Consider the following 19,611-nt stretch of genomic DNA (forward strand, 5'->3'; position numbering starts at 1 on the left):
CAGTAGTTACATAGAGTTTTTGTTGGTGGTATTCTTGAGTCCTACAGCAAGCATCATTTTTTGCATTTTATTATGTGTGTCATGAAGAAAATGATTCAGAGCCTAGGAAAGAATGCCTCAAAAGTATTTTTATTAGACATTCAAATGGGAAATTTCTCATAGTTGCTATCCCTTTGGTAGAGAAGCAGAGCGAAGCCAGGCACCAGTAACTTAGACCTATAAATCCTAGCTCTTCAGGAGGTTGTGATCTGAGAAATGTGGCTCCAAGCCAGCCTGGACAGGAAAATCTATGAGACTTACCTCCGATTAACCACCAAGAAAGCTGGAAGTAGAGCTGTGAGTGAATCAAGTGGTAGAGTAATAACCTTGAGCACAAAAGCTCAGGGACAGCAGCCAGACAGTTCTAGCCCTGGGACTTGCTCGTGCATGTGCACGCGCACACACACCACAGAGAGAAAGAGAAGACCTCACCAGGAGTTCTCACCTCTGGCCACACCCTGCTGCTGCTTATATCACTTTCCAGGAATTAATTCTAATTTAACTAGTCCAAAGAGCAACCTAAGTATCCAGTGGCATCCCCCACTAGTTTAAAAAAAACCATTAAGACCATGGTACTATATCATCAGACCTCCTCTTTAAGAATCTGACTCAGTAATATAAATTGCACTAGATTATCCTCATCTTATGAATTGAGATACACAATCTTGTTGGGAATGTGTTAAGAAGCTGAGAAAGTCAAGTTGAGTCTGGTTGAAAAGGGTAGCTAGGTCGTTCACAAGGTGACAGTCTCCTGATGGGCCTGATAGACCCTCACTGAGGAACATGCTGTTAGACAAAGAGAATGCAGCTCAGCTTTGATGTTTGCATCAGTTCTAACCAATTAGTAACCACCTAAGGTGTTGTTCTGAGAAAATTAAGAGGTGGGGTTTCTGCTCACTAGGAAAGTAGTCCATGATCAATTAGTAACGTCGGCCGTGTACCTAGGTAAGCACATGTGTAGAAGGCAAAGTTGCACATTGTCATACATTTGCTGTCTGTGTGAGAGCCTTTATTTAACATTGCTTCTACAGTCCAGGCCCAGTGGTCTGACTCTCAGAACATCATTCGTGTTCAGCTGTGAAAGGACGGCTTCTACATCATTGGTGAGAAGAAATACAACAGCACACATGTTTTTCTCCAGCTCTTTTTATCTCTGCTTGGTAAAGAGACTCTTGAAGGCATTGTTGTAGTTCTTATTAAATGCTGTGTAAATCAGGGGGTTGAAGAAAGAATTGGAGTACCCAAGCCATAAAAAGATGCTTTTCCAGATTGGGGGGACACTGCAGGCGCAGAGAGGGCTGATGAGCTCTGTGAGGAAGAAGGGGATCCAGCACAGCACAAACACCCCAATCAGAATCCCCACCATCATGGCTGCTCGCTTCTCTTTCTGCTCTCTCCATGACTCTCCACTTGTCTGGAATGTCACACTTGCTCGGCAACGTGCTGTGAACACCTTCTCCGTCTCAGGTTCCTCCTTCATCTGAAGAAAGAAAATGAAGAAAACAAGGAAAAAAGACTGAAAGAAAAATCAGTAATTCCTGTGTGCTGTGTGGGTGTGCCCTAGTCTTAGGGCTTGAACTCAGGACCTGGGTGCTGTCCCCTGAGCTTTTATGTTCAAGGGTAGCACTCTACCACTTGTGCCACAGCTCCAGTTCCAGCTTTTGGTTTGGTTTGGTTTGGTTTTGTCTTGATAGTTAATTGGAGATAAGAGTCTCATGGGCTTTCCCTCATGAGCTGGCTTCAAACCTGAATCCTAGATCTAAGCCTCCTAAGTAGATTGGATTAAAGAAGTGAACCACCATTGCCCAGCAACAGTTCTTAGAGAAATGAAATCACAAGGTTGAATGCTGTTCCAAAGAAAGGAAAATACAGTAATCACAGCTTACCAGAATGGGAACTATGGGTAGGAAAATGTAAAGGGTAGTTGACAAACTGCTGAAGGCTCACAGTGGAGAAGTCCTCACTCTTGGGAGTACTCTCAATGAGCAGGGCAGAGAGCGAGGGTTCACACTCATGTAAGTTTATTAACACCAGGAGTTCTATTCAGTCCTTGTAGTGAACACTGAGGAATTCACTTTGTGCTTTCTGGAAGTGGTGGGAATGGAAGACCCATTTTCAAACACTAAAGATCATTCTGATCTTTCATTAGAAGTTGATTTACCAGAGCCTAATCTACCTGAGGAAGGGGAAATACCCACCGTGAGCATCCTCTACCCTTCCTACCCCACTTGAGCGGGAGGTGCAACTCCTAAGCATTAGTGACATTCACAGGAATACAGACTCCAAAAAGATGAATGCTTCCTGGCTCCCGATACCTTACCCACAATGTTACACACACACACACACACACACACACAAATTACAAGGCACTGAATAATTATCAGAACAAGTCATTGTGGCTATAAAATTGGGAGTTATCAGATCAGAAAATTTTTATGAACTACAATTTAAATGCTAAGGCCTTACAAAAAGCAGGCCATGTGTGAGAATAAGACAATCTAAGCAGAGAGGGGAATTCTAACAACTAACTAACAAGAAAAGGTAGTGACCCAGAAATGAATGCAAGAGTAGCAGAAGTGAAGAACATCCTTTGGCCTCCTTAGGAGACTGTACGTAGCCAAGGGAAGAATGTCTAAGCTTGACACTACAGCAATAACAACTACCAAAAGTGAAATGCAAAGAGAGAAAGACTGGGAAAAACTCATCCAAAAACTCAGTATAACTACCAAGGTCGATATAAATGTAGTGAGAGAGAAGGAATTGGAAGAAAATGGGGAAAACAAGGTATCTGATCATTGGAGAAAAGTACCCCTCATTAATGTCAGACATCAAACCATAACTTCAGGAAGAACAAAAACAGCAAGAAGGATAAATGCCAAAATAAAGCGCGGAGGGGGGGGGGGGGGGAAGGCCCTCTTGAAAAAGAAAAGCAAAGGAGGAACAAAGATAACAAATGCATCTGACTTCCAGAAACCATACAAGCAAAATTAGTTCTAAGTAAAATATTTACTTGAGAGGAAGGAGAGAAATTATGCACCCTAGAATTCTATAATCTATAAAATTATCCTCTGTTAATTTCTTTAAAAGGGCACTGTTCCCAAGCTCTTTTGCTCAAGTCTAGTGCTCTACCACTTTGAGCCACAGTGCCACTTCCATGAACTACTCGTAAAACTAAAGAATAAGAATGTAAAACTACCTGGTTTAAAAATGGATCAAAAACTTTAACAGACATCAAAGAAAGCGATATATATCTCATAAAAGCATATGGAAAATGCTCCCATATCCTATGTCATCATTTAAATGAAAAAATGGTACAAGTACTTTAGAAGACTTGTAGTTTCCTTCAAAATTAAATTTACTTTATACCATTTTATCCAGCAGTTGTGGTCATTGGTATTTATCCATACCAAATGAAGAAATATAGCCAGGTGCTAGTGGCTCATGCCTGTTATCCTGGCTTCTCAGTAGGCTGAGATCTGAGGATTGCAGTTCAAAGCTAGCACAGACAGGAAAGTCCCTGAGACTCTTATCTCCAATAAATCACTCAGAAAACCGGAAGTGGCACTGTGGCTCAAGTGGTAGAGCGCTCGCCTTGAGCTGAAGAGCTGAGGGACAGTGCCCAGGTCTAGAGTTCAAGCCCCACAACCAACAACAACAACAAATGTATCTGCACAAAAACCTGTATAAAGTTGTTGGTGACAAATTCATTTTTCATTGCCAAAACTTGGAAGCAATCAAGATACCCTTTAGTCTTAGGACAGTGGAATACTGTACAGTTCTAGAAAGAAATGACCTACCAAGCCATGAAAAGACATGGAGGAAACTTAAATATCTATGAAAAAGGGAATAAAGCTAAACTAAAATTACTATATTGCATGATTTCAATTATATAGTATTTCAGAGACAAAAAGAAAAAAAACAACAGTGATTGTCAGAGGTTGAGACAATTGAGCAGAGCAGAGAGGATTTTCAGGGCAGTGGAATTATTCTGTATGATACCACAATGGTAGATTCATGGTATTATACACTTGTCTAAACTCACAAAATTCAATACAGCCAATATAAACTGTGGACTCTGAGTATTGCTGATTATCAGTGTAGAGTAATGTGTTGTTAACAAATATACTATTGTAATGTGGAGATGTTGGTAGTGGGAGGTTGTATGGGCATGAGACAGAAAATACATGGTAACACCACCTTCTGCCCAATTTTGCTGTGGAATTAAAACTGCTCTAAAAACTTTACTAATTTAAATAAAAACAATATATGATGAAAGTAACATAAGGCTGGTCTAGTCTCACCCAACATTCCTTGTTTCATTCAAGAAACATTTTGGGGACTAATGATATAGCTCAGCCTTAAGAGGGCTTGTGTAGCAAGCTCAAGACCTTGCATGACAATGGGAGGGAGGGAGGGAGGGAGGGCCCGGAGGGAGAGAGGGAGGGAGGGAGGGAGGGGAGGTGGGGAGCTGGGGAGAGCCAGGGAGCTGGGGAGAGCCAAGGAGCTAGGAGAGCCAGGGAGCAGAAAAAGGGAAGGGAAGGACTTACAGTTCAGGAAAAATAAAATGTTTTTAGGTGAGCCAAGTGTCAATGGCTCACACCTGTAATCCTAGCTGGGATCTGAGGACCATGGCTCAAAGCCAGCCCAGGCAAGAAAGTCCACAAAATTCTTGTTTCCAATTAACCACCCAAAAGCTAAAAGTGGAGCTGTGGCTCAAGTGGTAGAGTATGAGCCTTGAGCAAGCAAATTCAAGGGGCAACACCTGAGTTGAAGCCCCAGGACCAGAAGGCTACCCATAGTCCCATCTCTATGGGAGATAGAGGTAGGAGAATAACATTCCAATATCAGCCACGGGCAAGTGTGAGACCCTATCTGAAAAAGCTAAAGGACCAGAGGCATGGCTCCAATAGTAGAACACCTCCCTAGCAACTTCAAACCTCAGTATCACAGTATCAATACCACAGTATACATCCATATATGTCCATATATGTGTGTGTATGCACATATGTGCCTGTGTATAACATAGGTTAAAGTCAAATATGCATATATGCATATATAACATAGGTTAAGATAAAGTATAAAGATTCTCCAGGGAAAAAAATAAAGGTCTCTACAATGCTAAATAATAAGAGCAAGGCTTGAGAACTAGCAAAGCTCACTGCTTCTTCAAACTTGCCTCTCCATGACTGTATTGAAAGTCCCTTCCTGCACCAGTACAGGGGACATGAAAAGAAACTGTGAATGCAGATTGGTGCTGAGAACAATCCCTGACATGTTCATCCACCCATTCTATTTTCAGAGAGAACTGGCATAGGAATCACCAAGTATACAAATCCAGGTCTACCCCTCACAGAATTTGTAGCTAGGAGAACAAGCTATAAATATTAATATTGAGACAAACTGTGTAACTACTTCTCAGCCTCCAGAATGGTGGACCAATAAATTTCAATTGATTATGAATTACCCCATTTCAGAGAGTCTGTTATACTAGCACAAAAGGGACTGTAACACATAACTTAAAATTATAAGAGGGAGCCGGGCGCTGGTGGCTCACGCCTGTAATCCTAGCTACTCAGGAGGCTGAGATCTGAGGATCGCGGTTCAAAGCCAACCCGGGCAGGAGAGACCATGAGACTCCTATCTCCAATAAACCACCAGAAAACCGGAAGTGGCGCTGTAGCTCAAGTGGTAGAGCGCTCGCCTTGAGCTGAAGAGCTGAGGGACAGCGCCCAGGTCCAGAGTTCAAGCCCCACGACCAACCAAAAAAAAAAAAAATTATAAGAGGGGAAGGGTTTGTTTACTGTCCAACTCTAGACAAGGTTTGGGTGCCCTGATCTGAGATTTTTCTGGGCTATGATGCAGATCCAGATCCCTCCCAAATAGCGTGCATATGTAGGAACTGGTGCAAACACAAAGCTCACACTACCTAACAGCCTCCTTTGACCTCCAAACCGAGAGTCCAGGGTTTTATGCCCACATCGTAAACTGTGGTGAACTACCTTACTGACTAGCAAATACGGTGAAGTCAGAAGTACTCCACAGTTCTGAATATTTGTCCAGGACCTGACTTATGACAGCAACTGTGTAGGAATGAGTGAGGAAACAAAGCTCAGAGCATTAGTGGCTAGTGATGAATCCAAGTCCCATCTGTGCACATACAACAAAGACAAAGCTTTTCTATAGCATAGGCTCATTCTAAGGATCACAGTGAGACTGTAGCATAGCATAGGACCTCAAATATCAGCTTCATGTCCCCCTTCCTAGCTTCTCTAAAATCTTTGCTGCCACTTGGGTCAGATACTATGGCCAGACTTCATAAGGCTGGTATCTGGGGACTGCACTAATCCCAGTGTGGAATCAAGCACCGCATCTAAGGGAAGAGAGAGTACATTGAGAGCTCCCCCTAGTGGAGCTGAAGTGAAGTTGGATTATAACTGCAGTGCCCCATTTCTTTCTTTCTTTTTTAAATTTTATTTTGTTGTAAAGGTGATTACAGAGGGATTACAGTTACATAAGAAATGAGTACATTTCTTGTCAAATATTGTTACCCCCTCCCTCATTTTTCTCCCAATATCCCTCCCGCCCCCACCTGCCACCGACCCCCACCCTAGGTTGTAGAGTTCCTTCCCCACTTAGCATCTTGTGAGTAAAGGTTCACCCTTTGTCCTTTGTTTACCCATTTTGTTATTCCATTTCCCTTCCCCAAATCAGATAAAGGTATATACAAGACACAGGGTACCAGAATCAAGCACAGTGACTACAAGGGATAAATCAAAAGGCAGGGAGGGGGGAGAAAAGAAAAGACAAAGAGAATGGATCTTCATACAGTATATTCAAAACAACAACATCAGCAACAACAACAACAAAAAGAACCCTCTTGAGTTCAAGATATGGGAACCATATCTTGGCGATCATTTCTATTAGCATCATTGTATATGGTCATATGAACAAAGCTATTGAGCTATTGTGATCCTCTGCTAGGGCTATGCCATTATCAAGAAAACAAATAATAGTAGATGCTGGCAGTGATGTAGCCCTGTTAGTGGGAATGGAAACTGGTTCAGTCACTCTGGAAAGCAGTATGGAGGTTGCTCAAAAGACTAAACGTAGAACTACCCTATGATCCAGCAATCCCACTCCTGAGCATTTACCCAAATGATCACAAACAAGGCCATACTAAAGCCACCAGCACAATTATGTTCATTGCAGCATTATTCACCATAGCCTAAGATATGGATCCAACCCAGAAGCCCCTCAATAGATAAAGGGATCAAGAGGGGCTGGGAAGCTGGCTCAGTGGTACAGTGCTTGCCTTGCATGCATGAGGCCCTGGGTTTGATTCCTTAGCACCACATAATCAGGAAAAGCCAGAAATAGCACTGTGGCTCTTGTGGTAGAGTGCTAGCCTTAAGCTGAAAAGCTGAGAGACAGCATCCAAGCCCATAGTTCAGGCCCCTCAACTGACAAAAAAAAAAAAAAAGAAATGGATCAAGAAAGTGTGATATATGGGGCTGGGAAGGTGGCTCAGTGGTAGAGCGCTTGCCTTGCATGCAGGAAGCCCTGGGTTCAATTCCTCAGCACCACATAAGCAGAAAAAGCCGGAAGTGGCACTGTGGCTCAAGTGGTAGAGTGCTTACCTTGAGCTGAAGAGCTGAGGTACAGTGCCCAGGCCCAGAGTTCAGGCCCCACGACCAGCCAAAAAAAAAAAGAAAGAAAAGGAAAGAAAGTGTGATATATATACGCATGATGGAATTCTATGTTTCCATCAGAAAGAACGACATCACGCCATTCAGAAGGAAATGGAAAGACTTGGCGAAAAAAAAAAAATCATCGTTAGTGAAGTAAGCCAGACCCAAAGAAACATAGGTTCATGGTTTCCCTCATTTGTAGCAACCCCCTTTTCTAAGCAGAGCTCTCAGGTCAGGGCTTGAAATAGCTGGGCTTCATTTTCTCTGTAACATCCGAACTTCACGTGTGATTTCCCCAAAGTGTTTTCAAGAGACAAGTAACCAAAATATCATCCCAAGTAAGCAAACTGTCTGGCTTGTCTGACAACCTAGAACTGCCGCCTCTCTTGTGCAATAGAAATCATGCAAATAAGGAATATTCCTTATAAAAGCAAGACCACTGTTGGGCTTGATGCAAGCCAATCATTCCTTCAGTATAGTAAAACACAAAACAGAATGCACTTTTGCTGAAGGGGCAGTTGTTATAATTTTAATGTCTGAAAAACATGGTTTTTGTTGTTGGGAGTCCAATCACTCGGGCATGGCAAGTATCCACTGGGATTGATGCTGAGAAAGGGAAAATGCAATCAATGCATTATTGAAGTTAGGCTACATTTGTGCTTTCAGATTTACTAACATCTGATCCCCAAATCACCTCCTTTTGCATGTCTCTGTCTGTGGAAGGTCTTGTCTGTGGAAGCTTCTCTGTGGAGACCATATATCTTATTTTCAGTTCTTTGGACTCCAAACCAGTGATGCTCAGTACAGGGAGAAGGTGCCAGGAGAGAGGAAAGGTTTTGTTATTTATACATTCATTGTCCTGTCTTGCTGTTCTGTTATGTCCCTTTTGGGGCCATGTCCAGAAATGAGGACTACTCCATCCTCAGAGTCCTGGCTACACTGTGGGTTCCATCCCTGAGGTGAGCCCCACAAGAAGGCCAGTGAGCATCACCCTCCAGGGCAAGATTCAGGAAAGAGAAGCAAATTGAGTGAGTTACATACCTTCCTTTGCAGAAAGTTCATTTGCAGCTGGGCACCATTGGTTCACACCTGTTATCCTAGAGACTCAGGAAGCTAAGATCTGAAAATTGTGGGTCAAAGCCAGCCTAGGCAAGAAAGACCATGAGATTCTTATCTCAATTCATCATCAAAAAGCTAGAAGTACAGCAGTTGAGCAAATGCAGCAATGGTGCCTGGCACCAGTGGCTAATGCCTATAATCCTAGCTTCTCAGGAAGCTAAGATCTGAGGATCATGGGTTTGAAGCCAGACCAGGTGTGAGACTCTTACCTCCAATAAACCACTCAGATAAAGCCAGAAGTGGTGCTATGGCTCAAGTGGTAGAGTGCTAGCCTTGAGCAAGAAGAAGCTCAAGGACAGCGCCCAGGCCCAGAGTTCAAGCCTCAGGACTGGGGGAGAGGGGTTGAAATGCAACAGTGGGTACTCACTAGACACTGTTGAAAATGAACTATACAACTTGTCAACTTGTGGATGGGGATAGAGGGAAAAACTAGGAGAGAACAAAAGAAAGGATGATATTTTCAAAAAAGAAAGGCATTCTTTGCCTGACTTATGTAACTGTAACCCATTTGCACATCACTTTTATAATAACAATTTAATTTTTTTAAAGCTAGACGTAGAGCTGTAATTCAAGTGGTAGAATACTAGCCTTGAGCAAAGAAGCTTAGGGACAGCACCCGGGCCAAAAAAAAAAAAATGTAATTTGCAAGAAATTATGTGATCTACCAAAGACAGGAGCTTAGAATTTGTGTTTGCACTCTTCCAGTTAAAGGCTTGACCTTCTCTAGAAACTATATAGATTTAAGGTGAAGCTTACTGCAAAGTCAAATATGTAAACACAGTCCCAGCACCACAGTTGTCTACATTCTCTGTTTCCCTTTCTCCTCTTTCACTTGCCACCAACAACCTAATGAGAGGGGAAAAAAGAAAGTGAAGGCAAGGACAAGCATTGTGATGCAGTGGGAGTGAGGAAGATTATTACAGGGAAGGGATAGCCGGGCTACTGAAGTGGACTGCTTCCACCAGCCCTCCTCCAACCTCAGGCCGCAGAGTGGGGAGCAGGACTCAGGCTTCTGGGGAGCACAGCATGGAAGTGAGCACAAGGGTTCATCTTGGAACCAAGCATCAGGCCCTCTGTAGTGAGACACAAATCCTGATAGAAACAGAAGGTGCCATGTGCAAGCTAGAACTCATGGATGGACCCTCCAGACAAGCTCCAGCATCAGACACCTGTAGGCTGCTGCGTAGAGTTTTAACTTCTTTCTGTTTCAGCCTCAGCCTCAACGTGGATCTGGGATACACCTCCCCTCTTCTTGGAACTGTATAGGTCACTGAAGCTGTGGGACACAGGACAATCCAGTTTAGCCCAAGTCTATGTGGCTTAAGAGACTACTTTCATCAACATTACCACAATATTGAGTAAAGGATACAAAAATGTAGAGACATCCTGTGTTCATGATTGGTGTTAAAAGGTCTATGCTACCCAAAGTGATTTACAGATTCAATGAAATCCCTTTCAAACTATGAATTGGATTCTTCATAAAATTAGGATGAAAAAACACAGAAACAGTACTAAAACGTATGTGCAACCAGAAGAACTCCCTAATAGCCAAAGCAATCTCGAGCAAAAAGAACAGCATGAAGTATTATGCCACCTGACTTCCAACACATAGATCAGTGGAACAGAACAGAAGCCTAGAAGTAAATCTAAACATCGACAGCCAACTGATTTTTAACACGGTGTTAAGCATGCATATTAGAGAAAATATATTCTTTTCTTTTTTTTTTTTTGTCGGTTGTAGGGCTTGAACTCTGGGCATGGGCGCTGTCCCTATGATCTTCAGCTCAAGGCTAGCGCTCTACCACTTGAGCCACAGCACCACTTCCGATTTTCTACTGGTTTATTGGAAATAAGAGTCTCACAGACTTTCCTGCCTGGGTTTGGCAGGAACTGTGATCCTCAGATCTCAGCCTCCTGAGTAGCTAGGATTACAGGCATGAGCCACCAGCACCTGGCTATTCTTTTCAATATATTTTTTTGTTGAGTGAGATAAGCTCAAAAAGCCAAATATTGTATGTGGAATTTGTGGGATACAAAGCTAAAATGATAATGATGATTAATAATAAGACATGAATGTAAAATGAGGACCATCTAGGGGAGACTGGAAAGGAAAAGAGAGTCAAGCTACACACACACACACACACACACACACACACAAAATATTCACATAAATATACACATATATTTGAAGACAGCATATTTAGCCTCTCAAACGGTATTAGAGAAATGGGGCAGGAAAGAGGAGTTTGAGGAATATAATGGAGTGGGTAGACTTGTTCAAAGTACACTGTATACATGTATGGAATTATTACAATGCAACCTGTTATATTTCTAATGTATGCTAATTCAAATTTTAAATTGAATTTAAAAGGGAAAAACCAAACATTAATTAATTACAAATGAAAAGAAGGGTCAGGTACCAGGCTCACATCTGTAATACCAGCTACACAGCCCAGGCAGTGAAGTCTATGAGACTTTTATCTGCAGTTAAGCACCAAAAAAAACAGAAGCAGAGCTATGGCTCAAGTAGTAGAGTACCTTCAGTGAAAGAGCTCAGTGTAGCACCAGGCTCTGAGTTTAAGCCCTAGTACTGGCACATAGAAAAAGAGAGGAAGGAAGGAAGGAAGGAAAGAAGGAAGGAAGGAAGGAAGGAAGGAAGGAAGGAAGGAAGGAAGGAAGGAAGGAAGGAAGGAAGGAAGGAAGGAAGGGAGAGAGGGAGAGAGGGAGGGAGGGAGGGAGGGAGGGAGGGAGGGAGGGAGGGAGGGAGATAAAAGAAGGATAGGAGGGAGGGAGCAAGAGAAAGAGATAGAGAAAGAGAAAGAGAAAGAGGGAGGCGGGAGGAAAAGGTCAGGGAGGGAGGGAAAGGAAGGGTAGGAGTCAGCCAGCCAGGCCAGGAATTGAATTTGTTCACTGAGAGATGCTTACAGTATGTCTGTGCTCTGCTACATTTAGCTCTGCTGGAAAGGCGAAGTTGGTGTGAATAGTTTGGAGAGCCTGTTCCCTGTAACCCATCTTGATTGGGCTACACTGCCTCATTCCTCTGCAGGTGAGAGGAACAGTTCTCAGAAGTCAAATGCCTGGTGACAGCATGAAGTAATGAAAAGAACATAGAGACTTTGGATCTGGTACAAATCAGTTTCTCCGCCTGCTGGCTGCATGTTAAATCCAGGAGAAGACCGTTACAAGCTGATCTATCTCCACAGCTCTCTTTCCCCATCAGCTTTGGAAGCCACCTATACTAGATATCATAGTTTAAAAAGTAAATCCATGTCTTACTGTCTGCAAGAGAGTTATGCAGGAGAGCTACCAGACCAACACTGAACTTAGTATGAGAGTGACATCACCTTCTTCTAGATGGGGAGTAGTACATTACTGCAGCCCATGATAACTTATCCTAACAGAGGCTGAGGATGACAACTGTGCTGGACCATGCTCATGACCATTCAGTCACAGGTGAACATCAAATACCAAACATCAAGCACAGTGCCTGGAAAGCAAAATATACTCTATACACCTTTCTTAATCCTTCATACTTTCAAATTTTGCATTTTCTGAAGGCCAGATCATGACCCAAGAACAAGTTGGGACCTAACCATGGAACTCTGGAGAGAAAAAAAAAAAAAAAGATGAGAAAGTGGTGCTGTGGCTCAAGCGGCAGAGCGCTCGCTTTGAGCTGAAGAGCTCAAAGCACCCAGGCCCAGAGTTAAAGCCCCATGACCAACACAAACAAACAAAAAAAGATGAAGATATACATAGCTTCATCAAGAGGCCTCTGCCACCCTCTCAAAGTAATACAGACACTTCCCAGCACCGAAATCCAATTCATCATCGTTTCCTCTGGTGTGCAGGTGGGGGAAATACAGAAATACATTTCCTGGCACATTATTTTAAACATCTGTTTTTGGTGTTGTGTAGCCAGAGGACTTGCAAATACTGACTCCAAAACATTACACAGGATTTTGAGTGAGGCTTTGATGGTAACTCCCCCAAAATGAGGTGCTCTATTTCATTAACCATCTCAGCTTCCTGTGACCCAAGGCTCTCAGATGTTACAGACCAGTTCTGTGTATTACAGAAGTTGAGGCCGACAGGCACTTGTGGCTCACACCTGTAATCCTAGTTACATTCAGGAGGCTGAGCTCTGGAGGATAGAAGTTCAAAGACAGCGTAGGCAGAAAAATCTTCCAAAATCCATCTCTACTTAACTAGCAAAACTGCCGAGCTGGATGTGTGGTTGAAGTGGTAGAGCACCAGCTCTGAGCAAGCAAGCTGAGTTTGAGGTTCAAGCCCAATGATAGGTAAAACGTTAAGGACCAGAGCAAGAAGAGCTTGCCCCAGGTAACATGCCAGGAGTGGCTAAATGCCATCATTGCCCCTCCCCTTAAAGCCCTTCCTTCCCATCATGAGCCATTCATGACTGTCATCCTTCTACCCATTCATCTCTTCTTTAGGCCACCTGCCTCATTCAGATTCCTGGATGGAATCTGCCCAAAATAACCAGGAAAATCATATTGGTAAAGATTTCTGGTGTCCACTTCCCTCTGATTTCTATGGGTGGTGTCTGTTGGTTTAATGTAGTTATTAAAAGTCAGCCTTACTTTGGCAATCAGACAGAAAGCTATAATCACCACAGGCATTTCCGAGAGACCTTTAAATGAATATCATTAATTTTGAATAAAGCTCTCCTTCCCGTCTCTTTCTAATTATAGTCGTCACATTCCTATTTTATGTTAAAAATTCCTCTACCATTTAATTTTTTTTTAAAGCCTGCTTTTTAAAGTGCATGTGCTTGTCTGGTAGCCTAAGTACCTGGGTTAATTTTCTGAAATCAAAACTAATAGCAACTAGACCTTTTCCCTGTCCATTCCACTCTTTGGCACCCCTTACCCAGCCCATGTATTATATTTTAAATTGGGGTGTGTGCAACAAATCAAAGAAAGTTCGGACAAATGGGATTGCATGAAACTTCAGAGCTTCTGCATAGCAAACAACATAGCTAGCAAGATCAATAGAAAGCCTACGGATTGGGAGAAGATCTTCACTAGCCATACAACAGACAAGGGTCTCATCTCTAAAATTACTTGGAACTCAAAAAATTAAATTCTCCCAACAAGAAATTCTCAAAGAAACAACTGCCCGATAAATAAGTGGGCTATAAACTTAAAGAGAAACTTATCTGATGAGGAAATAAGAACGGCCAATAGACACATGAAGAAATGCTCAACTTCTGTAGCCATAAAAGAAAAGCAAGTCAAAACAACAATGAGATTCCACCTGACCCCAGTTAGAATGGCTATAATCAGGAACTCTAATAACAACAGATGCGGGAGGGGATGTGGCCAAAAGGGAACCCCAAGACAGGCACATAAGTGGTTTTTTTTCTTCCTTGCTATTGTTTTTAACGTACTTATAATGTACTATTTTTTTTGTTTCTTTTGCATGTTCTTTCCCCATGTTATAAACCCTGTTTTCCCTGTATTTGATTCTGGTGCCCTGCATCTTGTATATACACTTTTCTAATTTTGGGAGGGGAAAGAAAAAAAGAAAATGCTTAAATAGGGATACAGGTTGACCCATTGTAACAATGATATGTACAAAACACTATGTTGAAAACGAACTTTACAACTTGTGGGAAGGGGGGAGTTGGGGAGGTGGGGAGGGAAGGGATGGTAGGGGAAAAAACAAAGGAGGGGGTAACAATGCTCATTAGGAAATGTACTCATTACCTTACTCATGTAACTGTAACCCCTCTGTACAATATTTTTTACAATAAATAACGTATTTTTTTTTTAAATTGGGGGCTGGGAAGGTGGCTCAGTGGTAGAGTGCTTGCCTTGCATGCACAAGGCCCTGGGCTTGATTCCTCAGCACCACATAAGCAGAAAAAGCTAGAAGTGGCACTGTGGCTGAAGTGGTAGAGTGCTAGCCTTGAGCAGAAGAGCTGAGGGACAGTGCTCAGGCCCAGAGTTCAAGCGCCACGACCAAAAAAAAAAAAATTGGGGTGTGTGAAATAAATCCGTCTGTGCTCTAGAATGGGAGGTTACTGCTTGGAACACCTGACTCCCAAAAAGCAAAGTCTGGATCTCCAGGATAAGGTGGTAGCTGAACATAGCTTAGATACCGGCCTAAAGGTAGAAAGCTCCACAGAGAATATCAGCGACCTTACAAATGCAACTCCTTAATTCATTACATGTCCAATGGAAGCTTCCACTCCTTATACAATGCCCGTCAATACCCTATTAATTTTTCTCTAGCCAACTTCTTCACCCAACTTCTTAGCCAGATACTATGTCAGGTGTCCTACATTGCTCATCTGGTAGGATCTTCACCAAAGGCTGTATGAAGTAAGAATTCACTTGTTTAAAAAAGAAATAAAGCACAGGTAAATTAAGCAGCAGATGTCTCAAGCTGGGATTGTAACCTACTCTTTTTACTTTTCTCCAAAATCACTAAAGGATATCCTCACCATTGAGATAACCAAATGAAAATGACAGAGTACTGGCGGGGGGAGGGAGGGGGTGTCTGGGGCGTGAACTCAGGGGCCTAGGCACTGGCCTGAGCTTTCGTGCTCTAGGCTAGCTAGTGCTCGCTTGAACTCTACCACTTGAACCACAGCTTCACTCTGGCCTTTTCTTTTTAATAGCTAACTGTAGATAAGAGTCTCATGGACTTTCCTGCTGGGCTGGCTTCGAACCATGGACCCCAGATCTCAGCCTCTTGGGTAACTAGGATTACAGGAGCAAGCCACCAGCGCCCAGTGACACTTTGGATTTTTGTTTGTTTGTTTTAATCTTCCCTGTTTTCTTTGACCGGGGAAGCAGCAGGTAGAGTTGTTGATTCACCAGACTGCAGGGAATGGAATAGGGTCGGATGGAGACAAACTAATAATACAGGTCAGAGGAATTTCCTCATCTACATCAAGTCTAATTCCAGCCAATCACAGTCCTGCAAGGTCCGGCTTCGGCAGAACCCAACAGTGGGTGTTTCCAGGCCTGATTTGAACCCAAGTCGGACGGGCCAGGACGGCAGGGAGAACGCGGTGGGCTGGATGCGCCCCCAGCATTGTGGAGAAAGGCTGCGCCCGCAAACAATATGTCCTGTGTGTGGTTCAGCCCTCGCGTGCGGGTGACGAATCCTATTCCGCGGCACACACCCCACGCAGGTGGCAACCCTCGGCTGGCCCACCAGACGTGCGCCATGGACAGACCGGTCCATGAGCTCTTCGGAAAAGCAGATGGCAAATTCTCCTGGCGCCCGGGCTGCTGCGCAGGCGACCGCGGACAAGCTTCCGCCCGCTCTCCCTTCCCCTAGACTTTCTCCTCCCCGATAGGGTCCCGGGTCCACCCTGATCCCCACCCGCAGTAACACAGCGGGACCCTCACCTGCCCCGCGGCGGCGGCCGTGGGCCAAGGCAGCACCCGGCGGCGGCGGCGACCGAAGCGGAATTTGGCCGCCTTGTAGATCTTCCAGTAGACAAACAACACCACGCCAAGCGGCAGGTAGAAGGCGCCGCAGGTGGAGAAGACGGCGTAGGAGGGCTCCTGGCTCACCTGGCACCGCTGGAGCCGGGCGTCGTACGCCTCGCCCCAGCCGAAGAGCAGCGGCGCGAGCGCGATGAGCGCCGCCAGCGCCCAGGTGAGCGCGATCATGAGCGCCGAGGCGCGGCGCCGGGTGCGCAGCGAGTACTGCAGGTGGCGCGTGATGGTCCAGTAGCGGTCCAGCGCGATGGCCGCCACGTTCCAGATGCTGGCGGTGCAGCACAGCACATCGAAGGAGGTCCACACGTGGCACAGGCTTCGGCCCAGATGCCACCGCCTCCCCGCCGACAGCTCGCTCACCAGACTCAGCGGCATCACCACGGCTGCCACCAGCACGTCCGAGATGGCCGTCGAGGCCACCAGGTTGTGCGGCACGCGATGGAAGGTGCGGACGCGCAGGATGGTGACCAGGACCAGCAGGTTCCACAGGAACGTGGCGGCGATCAGCAGCGCCAGCAGCGTCACCACCAGCACGGTGAAGACCGAGAACGCGGGTGCGCGGCCAGGCGGGACGGCACCGCCCTGGGACAGCCCCGCCACCCCGTCCGGGCCCCCGCCGTGGAGCTCAGGTTCCAGGGGAACTGTGGTGGCCGCCGAGAGGTTAGCGGCTTCCATGGCGCGCGCGGGCTCGGGCCCTGGACCCCGCAGGTGGACACGTAGGCGGGGGAGGGAGGGGGGCACTGTGTGCCCCGAAGATCTGAAAGATCTGGAAGATCAGAAACGGGTCTAGGTCGCTCGGCCCGGGTTCCTCTGTTGGGCTGCAGTCGCTCTCCGGCGCATCCTCTATTTCCCAATAAAGGAAAGGAAAGAGGGAGCGGGAGGGAGAGCGCAGGATTCTTCCAGTGCAGCCCCACGGGGCGCGCAGTCCCCAGGGGGAGCGGACCGCAGGCCGGCGTGGCCCCAGGGCCCGCACGGGGGCGGGGCTTGCAGCGTTGCCCCACCCCCTCCCCCTGCAGCGGTGGGAGCTGCGGGACTCCGGGTCTGCGCTTGGGAGAGCTGCGGGGCAGGGCGCCTTGGGGAACGCAACGCGGTCAGCCGGGCCCGCAGCTCAGGCCCCCGCGGGTCTCCCCGTCTCCGCGGACGGAGAGGATGGCAGTGCACTCCAGAAATCCTGGAGGGATTTCCTAACCGCCACCTCTGCAGGTCCCTGTGGCCGGCGGGCCAGCCCCGGGCAGGTACTGAGGGCATCCAGCCCCACCTCGTCCCGGACAGAGTGAGTGCTGGTAATTTTCCCCGTTCCAAGTTGTCTGTCTGCCAAGTGGCAGATCCCGGTGTTGGAGTTTGTAAATGGCAAACTCCCTCCATCTGGCTCCATCCCTGCCGGTTCTGAGCACTTCTGCCCGAACGCTCCACCTGGGAAGCTCACTCCCAGGGAAAGAGAAAGAAAAGGAAAGAAAGACAGAAAGAAAGACAGACAGACAGAAAGAAAGAAAGACAGACAGAAAGAAAGAAAGAAAGGAAGGAAGGAAGGAAGGAGAAAAAAGAGAAAGAAAAAAGAAAGAAAGAAAGGAGAGAGAAAAAGAAAGAAAGAAAGAAAGGAAGGAAGGAGAAAAAAGAGAAAGAGAGAAAAAAGAAAGAAAGAAAGGAGAGAGAAAGAGAGAAAGGAGAGAAAGAGAGAGAAAAAAAGAGAGCGAGAAAGAAAGAGAAAGGGGAGGGAGAGAGGGAGGGAGGGAGGGAAAGGAAAGAAGGAGCATTTAGGCAGAGAGCTGGAGACCGAGGTAGTGCCAACCTCTGCACCAGCTCCAGTCTCACCCCCAACACACCCAACTTCCCCAACACACCCAACTTCCCACCATCCCACCCTCCCCCCACGCCCCCACCCCCACCCCCACGCACTGGAAGACTAAGTCTTCCAAGTTGGGAGAGGTGAGGTGTGGGTGTTGTTTCTGCCCTGCAGAGGACATAAACTCGGCCTCTGGCATGCTAAGATCGGAGGGTGGAGTACTCACTCTACGACTGAGCTACGCCCCCAACCCAGGAGTGATGGATTTATTTGCTTTTCAATAACTGCTTCTGGTTTTATTTTTAGAATTATCATGAAGTAGTTGTACAAAGGGGTTTCAGTTCAACGTATCCGTTTTTGAGCACGATGCACCCTGATCAGCATGTCCCCTCTTGCTTCATTCTCCATGTCTCCCAAACCTACCCTTCCCCTTCAGTTACCCAGTTCCATGTTCACATATGCACACTGAATATTACAACTGTATTGGTCCCCTAGTTATTTTTATAGACCCTCGAGCAAAGGGAGAAAACCTTCAATGAGTCTCCTCACCCTCTATCAACCCTCTTCTACCAAAAAAACAGTTTCAGACTTTTGTTTTGTACCAGTCCTTAGCCTTGAACACCGACCCTGAGTGATGTCCCTGAGCGTTTTTGCTCAAAGCTAGCATTTTAGTATTTGAGCCACCGTTCCACTTTTGGCTTTTTTTGGGAGGAGGGGGGACCTGATTAAAAAGAGATAAGAATGTCCTGGACTTTCTTGCCCAGTCTGGCTTTGAACCACAAACCTCAGATCTCAGCCTCCTGAGTTGCTAGGATTACAGTCATGAGTCCCTAACACCCAGCTTCAGACTTTATAACCACATCATGAAATCAGTCAGTCAAAACCACCAGTGCCCTGCAATTATCTCCATTTTTGAAGTTGAGAAAATTGTCTGAGATTGAGTTGTCAAAAGTCTAGAAGTTATAAACAGTATAAATAAAAAGTGCAACTATGAAGAGAATATATAGTAACGTGAAGTGTTAAGAGAAATTCGCCCAATAAAATCTAGTTTTAGGCATGAAAAATCTATATAGAGGAACTAGAACAGAGAAAAAAAGCACATTGTGAATTCAACTGGTGCAATATGAACATTTGTATGTTTTAATAATTTTACTCTTATTTTTAGGATTGTTCAAAAATAGGGTATGGTTATGAAAACATTGCAAAATCTGATCTCTATTTTCTTCTTTGTTTTTATCATTTAAAAAAAATTTAATTGTCAAGGTGATGTACAGAGTGGTTACAGTTACATACATAAGGTAATGAGTACATTTCTTGTTGAACTTGTTACCTCCTCTCTCATTTTTCTTCCAATTCCCCCTCCCTCCCCCCCAAGTTGTAAAGTTCATTTCCAACATATTGTCTTGTGAGTATTACTGTCGCCTTGGTTCACCCCTTGTCCTTTGTTTCACCATTTTATTGTACCCCTTCCCTTCCCCAAATCTGATAAATATATACAAATTGT

The 19,611-nt window shown here is 45.1% G+C and overlaps 1 protein-coding gene across 1 annotated transcript in view; it reads right to left on the minus strand.

The window, feature by feature from the left end:
- Positions 1 to 1,186: 1,186 nt before the first annotated feature.
- Positions 1,187 to 19,611, minus strand: part of LOC122112367 (5-hydroxytryptamine receptor 5B-like) — a 32,498-nt gene continuing 14,073 nt past the window's right edge. Inside the window, exons 5-6 of the mRNA XM_042685136.1 lie at positions 16,229 to 17,081; positions 1,187 to 1,513 (exon numbers count right to left, since the gene is read on the minus strand). Coding sequence (XP_042541070.1) covers positions 1,187 to 1,513; positions 16,229 to 17,081 — 1,180 coding nt within the window. The remainder of the gene's footprint in view (positions 1,514 to 16,228; positions 17,082 to 19,611) is intronic.

Source organism: Dipodomys spectabilis, unplaced genomic scaffold (genome assembly GCF_019054845.1).
Source record: "Dipodomys spectabilis isolate Male_0828 unplaced genomic scaffold, ASM1905484v1 ptg000094l, whole genome shotgun sequence".
In the NCBI taxonomy this organism is placed as follows: Eukaryota; Metazoa; Chordata; class Mammalia; order Rodentia; family Heteromyidae; genus Dipodomys; species Dipodomys spectabilis.